We start from the raw sequence: 14,371 nt of genomic DNA on the forward strand, positions 1-14,371 counted from the left end.
AACCTATGGGTAGGAGTGTGAGAACGTTCCACATATATAAATTTCCACAGTGTTGAGAGAGAGAGAGAGAGAGAGAGAGACTTGTAAAGCGCAACACATGCGAACTGAATGTGTTCAAATATAAATGATCACTTTGACCAGACAAACATGAACAAATCCTTCACCAGATGTAACAACAGATTTGACATCTAATGTAGCAACAGATCTGATATATGTCCAGTGTGACTCAGGATCACACCGTGCATCATAAATGTCGCCTGGAAGGCGTGTGTCCACTGGCACATGTCCGCTGACATCCGCCGCTCCACAGAAGAGACTAGAGCAGGGCTCGACAAATCCCAGTCGCCATGGCGACTGACGACTAGAAAGACCATAGGACCGGCGCTCTGCGGACTAGGCCGAAGCCTCGCCTAAAACATCCTGCCCGCAGCTCGCCGCGATCCTTTTCCCAGGATCGCTGCGGGCAGGATGTTTTAGGTGAGGCCGCGGCTTCGGCCTAGTCCGCGGAGCGCCTTTTCCCCAGGATCGCGGCGGACTAGGCCCCCACCTCCCCCGCCGATCGATCGCGGGGGGCCCGTGATGTCCGGTAATTGAGGCTGCGGCTTTGCGGCCTTGTGAAGTCCCCAGATCTTCCTTGTGTGAGCTGGCACCATCTGGTGGTGGCCGTTGGTATTACAAGTTAAGCATTACAAGTTAAACAGCAATTCTAATGTAATTTTTCACTATTTTTACTGCCATCTTCTTCCCTCTAATTAGAACCCCCGAACATTATATATATTTTTATCCTAACACCCTAGAGAATAAAATGGCGATCGTTGCAATACTTTCTGTCACGCCGTATTTGCGCAGCGATCTTACAAGCGCACTTTTTTGGGAAAAAATTACACTTTTTTTTATAAAAAAATAAGACAACAGTAAAGTTATCCCCATTTTTTTTTTATATTATGAAAGATAATGTTACGCAGAGTAAATTCATACCCAACATGTCACGCTTCAAAATTGCGTCCGCTCGTAGAATGCCGACAAACTTTTACCCTTTAAAATCTTCATAGGCGACGTTTAAAAAAATCTACAGGTTGCATGTTTTGAGTAACAGAGGAGGTCTAGGGCTAGAATTATTGCTCTCACTCTATCAATCGCGGCAATACCTCACGTGTGGTTTGAACACAGTTTACATATGCGGGTGCTGCTCACGTATGTGTTCGCTTCTGCGCGCAAGCTCGTCGGGACGGGGTACGTTTTCTGGCTCCTAACTTTTTTAGCTGGCTCCTAGATTCCAAGCAAATTTGTCAAACCCTGGACTAGAGTGTCCAATAGGGTCCGCCTGGAAAACTAACAGGCTGACCTGATTGGACAGCCTGTGTGAAAGGCTTTATCCTCGCTGTTTTCACTTGGTGATGTGACCAGTAACACACCCCCTCTAATAGAGTGCCCCCACTCTGGATGAAGGAGCACAGGGTGCACCTTTGGACAGCAGCATTGCCAGTCAGAGTGGAAGAGAGTGTTAGGTGTAGTTGACAGCAGTAAAAGCTGTAATAACAGTACATACTAGATGTACATAACAGTGCATACTAGCAAATACACTATCAAATTGAAGCCAAACTCTAGCTCACACCTTATAATCAGTTACAGCGAATAGTTTTTTCCTTATGGGACAAAGGTTTTACATGAATAAAAAAAAACTGATCATTGTAAGCACCCCTGCCCGTGCTAAATGGTTTGTCTCATCCTTGTAAGCTGATACATCTGGAAGAGAGCTTGTTCTTTTGAAAAACAACATACTTATAGGCTGGATCACTCTGCCTGTGACAGGAGGCGGCACTTTACAGGCTTATGCAGTCGTTTGCTTCCTCCACCGCCAGCTTTATTCACAACACTGATGCTCTGGGATGGAGGGTCGGCAATCCCTGATTTGGGCTTTCGTCGTGTGCCACTTCAGAGGGCTTGGCGGGCAACATTTGGCTCCTGGGCCACTGGTTGGGCACCCCTGCTTTATGCCATCATATTTACAGCTTCTTCTGGACTGGTATCCTCAGGCATTCAATGCCATGTACAATGCAAGTGACATTATTGTGTGCTGGGGTTACATTGTCCAGGCACTTTGCTGAATTATTGGCATCTTAGGTTCTGTTCAGACCAGCGGGCGAGTGTTATGGTCTGTTTACAAAACCATGCTGGCGTGCAATGTATATGGACAGTGCAATGTATTTTTATAACAGATCTTACTGTTTACACTCTTATGTAGTCCTCATTCACGCATGACAATGCATGCCAAAATTATTAACATTATTTTCGGTAGGGCCTGTTCACACCTGTACATTTCTCTTTTTCTGGTGTGAAAATTTGTGTTTTTGGCCCCATGGACTTCAATGGGAGCACATAAAGAACACACAAAAACATATATATTTTTTAAATACGTAAGATGCACTTTCCTTAAAGGGGTTGTAAAGGTTCGTGTTTTTTCCCCGTAATGCATCCTATGCATTAAGGGGAAAAAACATCTTACGATTTGCGGCCCCCCAGCCCTGAAAGTCCCGTGTCGCGAATGCGCTCTTCCTCTGCCCGGTCTTCTCGGCTCTTCATTGGATAGATTGATAGCAGCGCAGCCATTGGCTCGCGCTGCTGTCAATCAAATCCAAAGACGTGGGCACCGGAGGCGGGTCTGAGTCCTGCAATTGGCGGCTATGGACGCCGAATACAGGACTCAGAAGCGCGCACGCAAGGTGACCCCCTTGGGAGAGCGCTTCCCAGAGGGGGTTACCTGAGGCGGGGAGGAGATCAGACAGCCATCGTGGGGACCCCAGAAAACGCTGTTCGGGGCCACTGTGTGCCAAACGAGCTGCACAGTGGAGGTAAGTATAACATGTTTGTTATTTAAAAAAAAAATGTAACTTTTACACCCACTTTAATATTATATGCTGGGGTGCATGTACATACAGTTACAAGTTTTGTGCTATGTTACACACCATGAGACACCAATGCACATGCATGGTGTAAACAGACCACATAGAGATCAATTGTTTTGTATGTGCCCCTCCATTGAACAAGCCCTTACAGATGCCAGTGCGCTACAGACAAGCAGGCAGGTAACAGTTTGCAGAAGAGACATACGACATGCTAGCGATTTTATAGGGTGACTTCAGTTCTGCTGTAAAATCTATCTTTCTCTGACTCGATGTGTGAAAAGATTATTCTTATATAAGTCACTGTGCAAACTGACAGGTCCCTCAGCAAAACTAATAAACAGTTAGATTTAATAGGTAGCGCAATGGAGGATTAATATGGAAAAACATTTACAAACTCTAGTCAAGTAGGAATTCCTTGCAATTCTGCTCATCCTGATCTGTTAGTAATAAAAGATAACAGAAGTCATGAAATATGTTTGCATCAAAAGGTATTTCATAACTTCTGTTGTCGTTTTACTTTGATTCAGAAACCACTGCCAGCCATATATACCGTAGATAGAAATTCGGCTGGTTTAGCAGAGACAGGTCGAATTTCGATCATTGTGTGGCTGTCCCCACTCGCTCGAAGTTGATTGATTGACTTTTGCTGAAGGGTCATGTTGGAAAATTTTCCTCGATCAGCGACTGCAGCCAATTACCCACCATTGTTAGAACACGTCCTGGCGGGGATGATTTCTCCATCCAGCCTGAGCCACGCAAAGCAGTAGGTCACATAGGCAAATGCTTAGGCATCTGATGACTGAACTTCATGAAAGAAAATTAAAAGCCCTTCCTTACAGTGGGACAGCCTAGGGGATTCGGAAAAGCATTTTTTTACTTGCCTGATCTTCTGCTCCCACAGGCTCCTCTGCACTGCTAGACCGGTCCTTACACTCTCTTCTCCCCTATGTTGCAGCAGTCTAAGGTCCATTGACATCAAGACCAGTGCAGGAACGTGAGGATACTGAGGTCCCTGCTGCAGCATTGGGGAGCACTGTCTGCCAGGGAAGCAGAGGATCAGGTAAGTAAAGGCAGCCATAGACAGTTTGAATCTCGGCCGGTTCAGCAGGAACCGGACAAGATTCGAACCATGTATGGGCAGGCTGAATGAACCCAAGTTGATCAATCAATCAATCAACTTTGGTACAACCAGCCTGTTGGCTGCTATAGCCACTAGCAATAATCACTGGGTTCTCCTGACAGGGATGGCTTACCCCACCGGGAGAACACAATGGCTCTATGGTAGGGATTCTTTCATCAACACTATGTTGATGTTGGAATCCAGCAATATTCCTTCCTGAAACCTGTAGTTGCACAAAAGAAAAATCGCCTTGTCTATGGCTGGCCTAAAAGTGCTTTTACTGTCCCCCTAGAATAGGGGTGGTCAACTTTATTGATGGGGGGCCTCAAGCGTGGCCCCTAACATTACCAAAGGGCCACATATAACATATAAATTTAGAGAATATTTATTGTCAGAGAAAGCAGACACACAACTTGATATAGTCAAGGACAATGGTCATGATGATACAAGAGATGGGCAGAGACTGGTGAACATAATACAGGAGATGGTCAGGAAGTGAAGGCATGATACAAGGGATGGTCAGAGATCGCATACTTCATACAAGAGATGGTCAAAGACTTTGGACATGCTGCAAAATACTCTCAGAGACTGTGAATATGCTAAATGATTTGTTGGAGACTGGGGTTATGCTTCAGGAGACAGTCACTGACTGGAAATAATAAATGGATCTGTTAGAAATAAATGCTATAACAGGGCAATGAGGAAATACCGATTAGTGTCTGCAGGGTCCCCGTAGGCCACACAAAAAGTGCCAAAGGACTGCAAGGTTGGGCACCAGGGCCTTAGACTAAATTGAGCAGATAAAACCTGTAGTGTGGACATAGCCTCAAATCAAAGAAGGAGTTTTAGGTTTACTGGAGCAGGGTTTCATGACAAATATTGATTACAACATGCCTAGCCTAGACAATAAATGATAGAAAATTACAAATGGTTGGTATGCAGCACTCCCTACCAGATTTACGTACCTGCATTATAGAAGCGATCAAGCACAGTAGTCTCCCCGAAGTCGAGCTTCCCAAATGGTAGTGTTTCGAGTGTTGCCCCCTGGCTGTCGCACGCCTCCTGCAGGCTATGCAGTGCAGCATTTTCACAAGCCTGCATGCCTGAGGTGCCTTCATTAATCACATAGACAACAGTGGTTCTCCGGGTGCTGGTACTAGAGGTGGCAGCTGGGGTAATCGTTTTATTACAGCGACTGGCAGGGCAAGTCCCTCCTCCACCGGCCCCATGGATGTAATCTTCATGCCAGAAGCTGCCAGCTGCAGGCAGTCTGCTGCCAGCAGGGGCTACTGCCGGCCCTTGTTGCCGGTGCCCAATTTTATCCTCGTACATGCAACACCTTACCTCTGGCAGTGGAGAGACTGGCACAGAGAAAGTAATTCCTTCACTGCTGTCACTCATGGCTTCTCACAGTAAAAAGTTACAATGAGCAGAAAGGGGAAATGCAAGTTCCCCTAACTTGTCCAGCACCCAACAGGTCTTCCTGGTTCAACAGCTGATGCCAAAGACAAAGATCCAATCCAGTAGGTACGTCAGAGACCACCCGTCCCAGATCCAATAATCCAACCTCTGCAGCCCCTCTCTCTCTTCTTAGTTCAAATATTGGGACATTAAAGACAGCAATGCCCACCCAATGGGTAACGTCAGAGACCACCAGTACTAGATCCAGTAATCCAACGTGTGCAGCCCCTCCGTCCCTTTTTAGGTCAAACACTGGCACATAAAAGGCAGCGATCCTACCCAATTAGTATGTCAGAGACCTCCAGTACCAGATGCAAGAATCCAACCTGTGCAGCACCTCCGTCCCTTTTTAGTTCAAACGTTGACACATGAAAGGCAGCGATCCTACCCAATGAGTACGTTAGAGACCACCAGTACCATATCCAGTAATCCAACCTGTGCAGTACCCCCCTCCCTTCTTAGTTCAAGCGTTGACACATGAAAGACAGCTATATTATCCAATGAGTATATCAGAGACCACCAGTCCCAGATCCAATAATCCAACCTGTACAGCACCTCTGTCTCTTCTTAGTTCAAATGTTGGCATGTGAATGGAAACAGTTCAATATTGCTGACATGCTTCGGCCACCCGTGCTTCGTCTTCTTCTTGTCAATGCCTTATGTTATTCTGCTTAGAGTACCAAATGTCCCCTGCTATTAAATAAAGCACACAAGCTTCTCAGACACTGACTGGACGCCTAAGCGGTTTCAGCTCTTCGTACAAGTAGTGAAATAACAGCAGGCAGTCTTTTTTTGTTCAGTCGGTTTGTTTGCAAGTATGCAGCCTGTTGCTAGTTCAGGGAGCTGAGTGGATTGTGTGAGTTTCAGTGGCCCTGATGACTGTTGATAACACAGACTGCCTACTGGGAGGGATAATGTGTTTCCTAGCTAGAGAAAAAGCTTTGTAAGAACAAGACTGAGGAAGGGACTCGATGAAAAGCCAGCCCTTCACTTCTCTTTCCACACCTCCTGCACACCCTCCCAGCTCGCCTCATACATTCTTGGCTCAGTTAGCTGCTTTACTTATTGAAGTCACACTAAATAATCATACAGGAAATAAAGGTGAAAGGGGAACAAAAGGTTTACTGACTTGCAGCTTGATTAGCATCAACGTGTATGTAAACCCCAACAATAAATATCTCTTATTTAATGCCTTTTGGTCTGTTAAAAATTTATTTGAAAGTGTTTTATTATATCTGTTCAACAAGTGCAAATATAAACAAATAAATATAAATCAATAAATATATATATATATATATATATATATATATATATATATATATATATATATATATATATACACACATACACACACACACTAGGGCTGTTACAGATTACAATTTTCGTGTTCGATTAATCGTTTTTTTTTTTAATTAATCGACTAATTTTGATTAATTATAATGCAGATACATTTTTCTCATCACCACCATATATAGTCCCCACTGTAATATCCACAGACATCTCCCCCACTGTAATATCCACAGACATCTCCCCCACTGTAATATCCACAGACATCTCCCCACTGTAATATCCACAGACATCTCCCCCCACTGTAATATCCACAGACATCTCCCCCACTGTAATATTCACAGACATCTGCCCCCCACTGTAATATCCACAGACATCTCCCCCACTGTAATATCCACAGACATCTACCCCACTGTAATGTCCACAGACTTCTCCCCACTGTAATATCCACAGACATCTCCCCCCACTGTAATAACCACAGACATCTCCCCCACTGTAATATTCACAGACATCTGCCCCCCACTGTAATATCCACAGACATCTCCCCACTGTAATATGGTCCACATCTCCCCCACTGTATAGGAAGATTAGTGCTTGCTTAGTCTTACCAGAGAAGCTGACCGAACACGAGCAATTGAGGCCGGGTGATGATGTCAGTGTGACGCTCTAGGCTCACCTAGGTTGCTGCCGGGTGGACCAAGATGGCCGCCACTCCGGGAGCTAGGCCGAAGCCGTGGCCTTTCCTATGGCCGAGGCAGCAGCGGATCACATGGATTTGCCGATCCGCATATGGTGACCAGTTCAGATCACGGATCATTTATGATCCGTTGCACCAATAGTACCGATCAAAAGAATTCTGATCGATCAAAAAAAATTAATGATTAATCGATGAATTCATCTTTATTTTCCACAGCCCTAATATACACACATACACACACTCTGTATATCCAGTATGTCTGATCATTTAGCCAGAAATCTTGTAAGCTGATATATTGCTATACTCTTTGGCTCCGTTCACACCTGAACGATCTGAATCACAGGTGGAATCACTGCCATTCTGCCTGTAATTCGAAATCGTGGGACGCTTGTGAGATGCGATTACTACTTAATTGCACCCCAATCGCAGCGTTATTTTGCTGCACGAAAAATTGCGTTGCAATCGTGCCTAATCGCAACTCGCAATGCTGTCCTTCCTGCTCCTGCAATTGGGGGTGCAAAATAGCTCCGCAATTGGGGTGCCATAAGGAAGAAATGGCATGGCACAAGCGTCCTCGTAATTTGCAGAGATTTAAAATCGTGGCGATTCAACCCCCCCCCCCACCCCCGATTCGGATCACCAAGGTGTGAATGGAGACTTTATCTCTGAGCTGTTTTCAGTTAGCATTGTTCCTTACTATTTTAGTGCAGGGGTGTCAAACTCAATTTCATCAAGGCTGCATCAGCAGTAAGGTTGCCTTCAAAAGGCGGTTGAATCTGGGGTGTGCTATGAGTGCAGGCATGGCCGGATTTTCCACTAGGCACATTAGGCATGTGTCTACAGGTGCCATTGCCTGTAATCCTTTTGCTGCCAGGACCATACGTTGTACAGACCTGACAGCGGGTGTTTCAAACACAATCCGGTGGATGTAGCACTGGGATTGTGTGTAAAACTGACAGGCAGGTGAAAGCATTCAGGCACCTGCGCTGCCACACACACCCGGTACCAGCATACGCCCCCGCCAGGTATTCCAGGCTCTACACATCTGCGGGTCTGGGACTAACATAGCTGACACACATCCGTTCTCCTCTTCTTGTTGGTGACCCAGAATGCGACATGTACACTGTCACTTTCCCCAGCTAGCATACCCGATAAGGAATACATTGCAATGGGATGTGCATGCAATACATCTAGTGGAGATATGCAGGGTTGTTACATATCGCCACACACGCCAAAGTAAGAGCAATAATTCTAACACAAGACCTCCTCTGTAACACTAAACAGATGACCTATAGGGGGCTTTTGCAGTGTTGCCTTTAGAAAATATAGGGTACTGAAGTATGTCGCCATTTCAGAGGTGCACACAAATGAAATGTAATGGCTCCTTAAGCTTAGCCCTGACTTAATTATGTAATCGCTCCCTGAGCTTAGGCCCAAGGTAATCAAGTAATCGCTCCTTGAGCTTTGGGCAGAGAGTTTTAAGGCCAGCTAGGGGGAAGCTGGAATTCCACTTTTATGCCGCGTACACATGATCGGAAATTCCGACAAGAAAAACGTGGATTTTTTTCCAACAGAATTTTGGCTCAAACTTGAGTTGCATACACACGGTCACACAAAATTCCGACCGTCAAGAACGCGGTGACGTACAACACTACAACGAGCCGAGAAAAGTGATGTTCAAAGATTCCGAGCATGCGTCAATTTGATTCCGAGCATGCATGTTTTTTTGCGCAAGGAAATTGCATACAGACGATCGGAATTTCCGACAAGAACTTTTCCCATCAGAAAATTTGAGAACCAGCTCTCAAATTTTTGTAGTGGAGAATTCTGACAGAACAAGTCTGATGGAGCCTACACACGGTCGGAATTTCTAATTTTTCAAACTTTTCTTGTCGGAAATTCTGACCGTGTGTACGCGGCATAATGGGTTCACACCACAGCACAGAGTGGCTCTCAGTAAAGGTTCGGTGCATCCCCATTCACCATTTCAGGTGCAATTTCAGCCCAAATGTTGGGCTGAATTCGGACCTGAAATGGACCAAAAGATGCAATTCGCACCAGAGGCGCTGGGGAGATGTGGGAACTGGCTCAATAGAGAGCCGATCACAGTCTCCTGACATGCGAATTGGATGCAGCAAAACCTGCATCCAATTCACAATAGTGTGAAACCAGCCTTAGATAAGTCTTTACATAGACATGGTCAGGGGGTTGAAAAAAGCCCCAAAAACACTTTTCTAGCAGTATGGCCCTGTAAAATGGCTTGTCGCAGATCAAAAAATCCCTGTTGTCAGTTTAGGTAGCTTTACCAACATACATGGCAGATTTAGGTAGTTCTTAAAGCGGTAGTTCACCCCCCCCCCGACACATTTTACCATCGAGACAGGCATTGTAGCGCGAGCTACAGTATGCCTGTCCCGATTTTTTTAACCCCGTACTCACCTTGTAGTCGTCCATCGTAGATTCCGGCTCCCGCGGGGAATGGGCGTGCCTATGGAGAGGGAGGATGATTGACGGCCGGCCCTGGCACGTCACTCTCCCCGAAGACAGCCGGAGTAGGTCTCGGCTCTTCACGGCGCCTGCGCACAGGCTATGCGCACGCGTCGTGAAGACCGAGCCTATTTCGGCTATTTCCGGAGAAGCGTGACGCGCCAGAGCCGGCCGTCAATCATCCTCCGTCTCCATAGGCACGCCCATTCCCCGGAATCTTCGATGGACGACTACAAGGTGAGTACGGCGGTAAAAAATTCGTGACAGGCATACTGTAGCTCGCGCTACAATGCCTGATTTTAAGGTAAAATAAAAAAAAAAAAAAATTTTCCCGTCGATAGGGTGAACCCCCGCTTTAATAGCTCCAATTAGCTACAAAAATACACTTTTACTGCACCAAATTAAAAAATAATTACCTCTAATTTGTAAATAATGAAACTGAAGGTAATTAAGACCAGCTTAAGGTTGGCGTACAGAGACAGGCAGAGTGTCTGGCTCTGTATACTGTATAGCAGGTGGCATATTTGCTGCTGCCATCTCTTCCCTTCCAAACCCATCATCACTGGTTGTTAAGGATGCCGTCAGCTTCAAGGCAACCTTTGATGCTTACAGAGGGTGAAGCCAGGTAGGGTAGCTGAAACACTGGCTTCCCATCAGGTCCGATCTCTCCCTGTGAATGGGCAGAGTCTATAGCCAATAGCAAGCTGTGTATTTGCTATAGATCTTATTGAAAGTAGGATTTTACATAAAGCAGCAACCTAAAGAATATGGGATACACACAGGGGGTTATTTACTAAAGGAAAATCCACCACTGCAAGTGCAGTCGCTGTAGATCCGAGGGGGGCATACAAGGAAAATAAAAAACAGCATTTTAGCTTGCACATGATTGGATGATAAAATCAGCAGAGCTTCCCCTTATTTCAGGTCTACCCCTCAGATCTACAGTGACTGCACTTCCAAGTGCACTTGTAGTGCAAAGTGGATTTGCCTTTCGTAAATAACCCCCATTGTGTTGCGGGTAACTGATGTGTTTGGTACTGTCTCCACCCCCCTGCCTACAAAAAAAAAGGAAAAACAGTAACCTTTAAACGAAAAAAAAATAGAGATAAAATAGCTTGGGCAGACGCATCAGCTGTGCAACTGCACAAGATGTTAAAATTTAAGAGTACATTTATACAAGATGTGGGTTGGATAAGTGCTGGAACCCCCTCCTGCTGTCTTTGAGACCTTGGAACTGCTCAATTGTAGGGCAGGTGAGAAGCAGAAGGCATACGTCATGATGCCCTGACCAAACCACTAAAATTGTTCTTGCACAAGGACACTTCCCTATGTCCACCAATAAGACAATGTAAAGTTGTGTCTGGCAGAGGGAGTATTGGAAAACATACGTGCCTTGAACTAGACAAAATATGGAAAGGGCATACTTTTCACATTGGGTGCTATAGGCCCTTGCTCACAACAAAGACCAATTCGACATTGTCTGAAAGTTTCAGATCCACCACACTATTATATCCTATGATCTTTTCTAGGAAAACTCCTAGATCTGTTATCTCTATCATCACACCTGCCTCAAAAAGAGGTAGATTGCCTCTAGCACAGCATTCCTTACATGTTTAGCACATTGTAGTATAGGTTCACACTGAGAGTCTGATTTACTAACATCTAATGTTTCACTCACTGATTCCCAGCAATGCCAGATCACTGTCTTTCACCGTCTACTGAAAATGTTTTGATGCAAAGGCACAAGCATGGGTATGCGTGTACTTCCTCGTGCTACAATGTAAAGTAGTGAGTGTACAGCTTGTATAACAGTGTCAATTTGTTGTCCCCTCAAAATAACTCAACACACAGCCATTAATGTCTAAATCGCTGACAACAAAAGTGAAAATGTCCAAATTGGGCCCAAAGTGTAAATATTTTGTGTGGCCACCATTATTTTCCAGCACTGCCTTAACCCTCTTGGGCATGGAGTTCACCAGAGCTTCACGGGTTGCCACTGGAGTCCTTTTCCACTCCTCCATGATGACATCATGGAGCTGGTGGATGTTGGAGACCTTGCGCTCCTCCACTTTCCATTTGAGGATGTCCCACAGATGCTCAATAGGGTTTAGGTCTGGAGACATGCTTGGCCAGTCCATCACCTTTACCGTCAGCTTCTTTAGCAAGGCAGTGGCCATCTTGGATGTATGTTTGGGGTCATTATCATGTTGGAATACAGCCCTGCGGCCCAGTCTCTGAAGGGGAGGATCATGCTCTGCTTGAGTATGTCACAGTACATGTTGGTATTCATGGTTTCCTCAATAAACTGTAGCTCCCCAGTGTCGGCAGCACTCATGCAGCCCCAGACCATGACACACCCACCACCATGCTTGACTGTAGGCAAGACACACTTGTCTTTGTACTCCTCACCTGGTCCAAATAAATGTATCTTAGTCTCATCAGACCACAGGACATGGTTCCAGTAATCCATGTCCTTAGTGTGCTTGTCCTCAGAAAACTGTTTGCGGGTTTCCTTGTGCATCATCTTTAGAAGAAGAAGCTTCCTTCTGGGATGACAGCCATTCAGACCAATTTGATGCGTATGGTCTGAGCACTGACAGGATGACCCCCACCCCTTCAACCTCTGCAGCAATGCTGGCCATCCTCATACGTCTATTTCCCAAAGACAACCTCTGGATATTACTCTGAGCACGTGCACTCAATTTCTTTGGTCGACCATGGCGAGGCCTGTTCTAAGTGGAACTTGTCCTGTTAAACCGCTGTATGGTCTTGGCTACCGTGCTACGGCTCAGTTTCAGGGTCTTGGTAATCTTCTTATAGCCTAGGCCATCTTTATGTGAGCAACCATTTTTTTTTTTCAGATCCTCAGAGAGTTATTTGCTATGAGGTGCCATGTTAAACGTCCAGTGACCAGTATGAGAGAGTGAGAGCGATAACACCAAATTTAACGCACCTGCTCCCCATTCACACCTGAGACCTTGTAACATTAACGAGTCACATGACACTCAGGACGCAAAATGGCTAATTCGGCCAAATTTGGAAATGTTCACTTAAGGGTGTACTCACTTTTGTTGCCAGTGGTTTAGACATTAATGGCTGTGTGTTGATTTGTTTTGAGGTGACAGCAAATGTACACTGTAATACAAGCTGTACACTCACTACTTTACATTGTAGCAAAGTATAATTTCTTTAGTGTTGTCACATGAAAAGATATAATAAAATATTTACAAAAATGTGAGGGGTGTACTCACCTTTGTGAGATACTAATATATATATATATATATATATATATATATATATATATATATATATAAACATACAGTAAAGGATAATTAAAACGTTTTAAGCGATAAATGTCTAAATAGAGGGCCATGACTGTGAAACTACTAGGCCCAGCCAAACCAGGCAGAGCGAATGTGAATCGGATATATACTAGTTATAAATAAAATAAAAATAAAAACATGCAACAGAATATTATAGAGGGATTTGTGATAAACAGTGATTGAAATAACCACTGTAATATTATGAAAAAAAAAAAAATAGAAAAATTGAATTGGAAATTACCTTAATATTACTGTAAAGAAAGTACTTAAAGATGGGAGTTGTGGCTAAATAGACGTTAAGGGTTCTATATCGTATAGATACTGTGTCTGAAAAAATAAATAAAGGAAATTAACGGGTATATAAATGTATATATTATTTGAATTCATCTGTATCAGGATGTATATTTATACCTAGAAAGCGGAAATTATGTGTAACCAAGCCTCAAAAAAAATAATGAGAATAAAGATGGGAATAAACGTGGGCATGTATAAAAATAAAATAGTAAATTATACTGGGCAGCACAGTGGATAGCACTTCTGCCTAGCAGTACCAGGGTCACCGATTTAAATCCCAATCACAACACTACCTGCTTGGAGATTGTATGTTCTCCCTGTCACTGTGTGGGTTTCCTGCGGGTATTCTGGTTTTCTCCCAGATTCCAAAGACATACTGATGGGTTAATTGCTCCTATCTAAATTGACCCTAGTATGTGTATGAATGTGAGTTACAGTGCTTTAAAAAAGTATTCACACCCCTTGAATTTCTTCCCATTTTGTCATGTTACAACCAAAAACGTAAATGTGTGTTATTGGGATTTTACACACAAAGTGGCACATAATTGTGGAAGGAAAATAAAGTCAATCAGGAAGCCGGAGGAGCATGATTGGCCAAAAGGAGAAGCGATCATATTGTCTGATCCCGGGGGTGGGGGGGGGGGGTGTACAGGGAAATCCGGAAGGGAAGATGGCCGACATCATCGGAGCATCAGAGTGACCTCTCTGCTCTGCATCGCCGTCGACCGCGTGAGCACCACCCATCTGGGGGGATGGGGGGGGGGGGTGGTCTGATTGCTGCCGCTGGTGAGGGGGA

At 44.7% G+C, this 14,371-nt stretch overlaps 1 protein-coding gene across 1 annotated transcript in view; it reads right to left on the reverse strand.

Annotated features, from left to right (window-relative positions):
* The window catches only part of MAP3K5 (mitogen-activated protein kinase kinase kinase 5), a 236,192-nt gene extending 229,787 nt beyond the window's left edge, over positions 1-6,405 (reverse strand). The window contains exon 1 of the mRNA XM_040350503.1: positions 4,992-6,405. Coding sequence (XP_040206437.1) covers positions 4,992-5,427 — 436 coding nt within the window. The 5' untranslated portion in view covers positions 5,428-6,405. The remainder of the gene's footprint in view (positions 1-4,991) is intronic.
* Positions 6,406-14,371: the final 7,966 nt, after the last annotated feature.

This window comes from Rana temporaria, chromosome 4 (genome assembly GCF_905171775.1).
Source record: "Rana temporaria chromosome 4, aRanTem1.1, whole genome shotgun sequence".
NCBI classification, from domain to species: domain Eukaryota; kingdom Metazoa; phylum Chordata; class Amphibia; order Anura; family Ranidae; genus Rana; species Rana temporaria.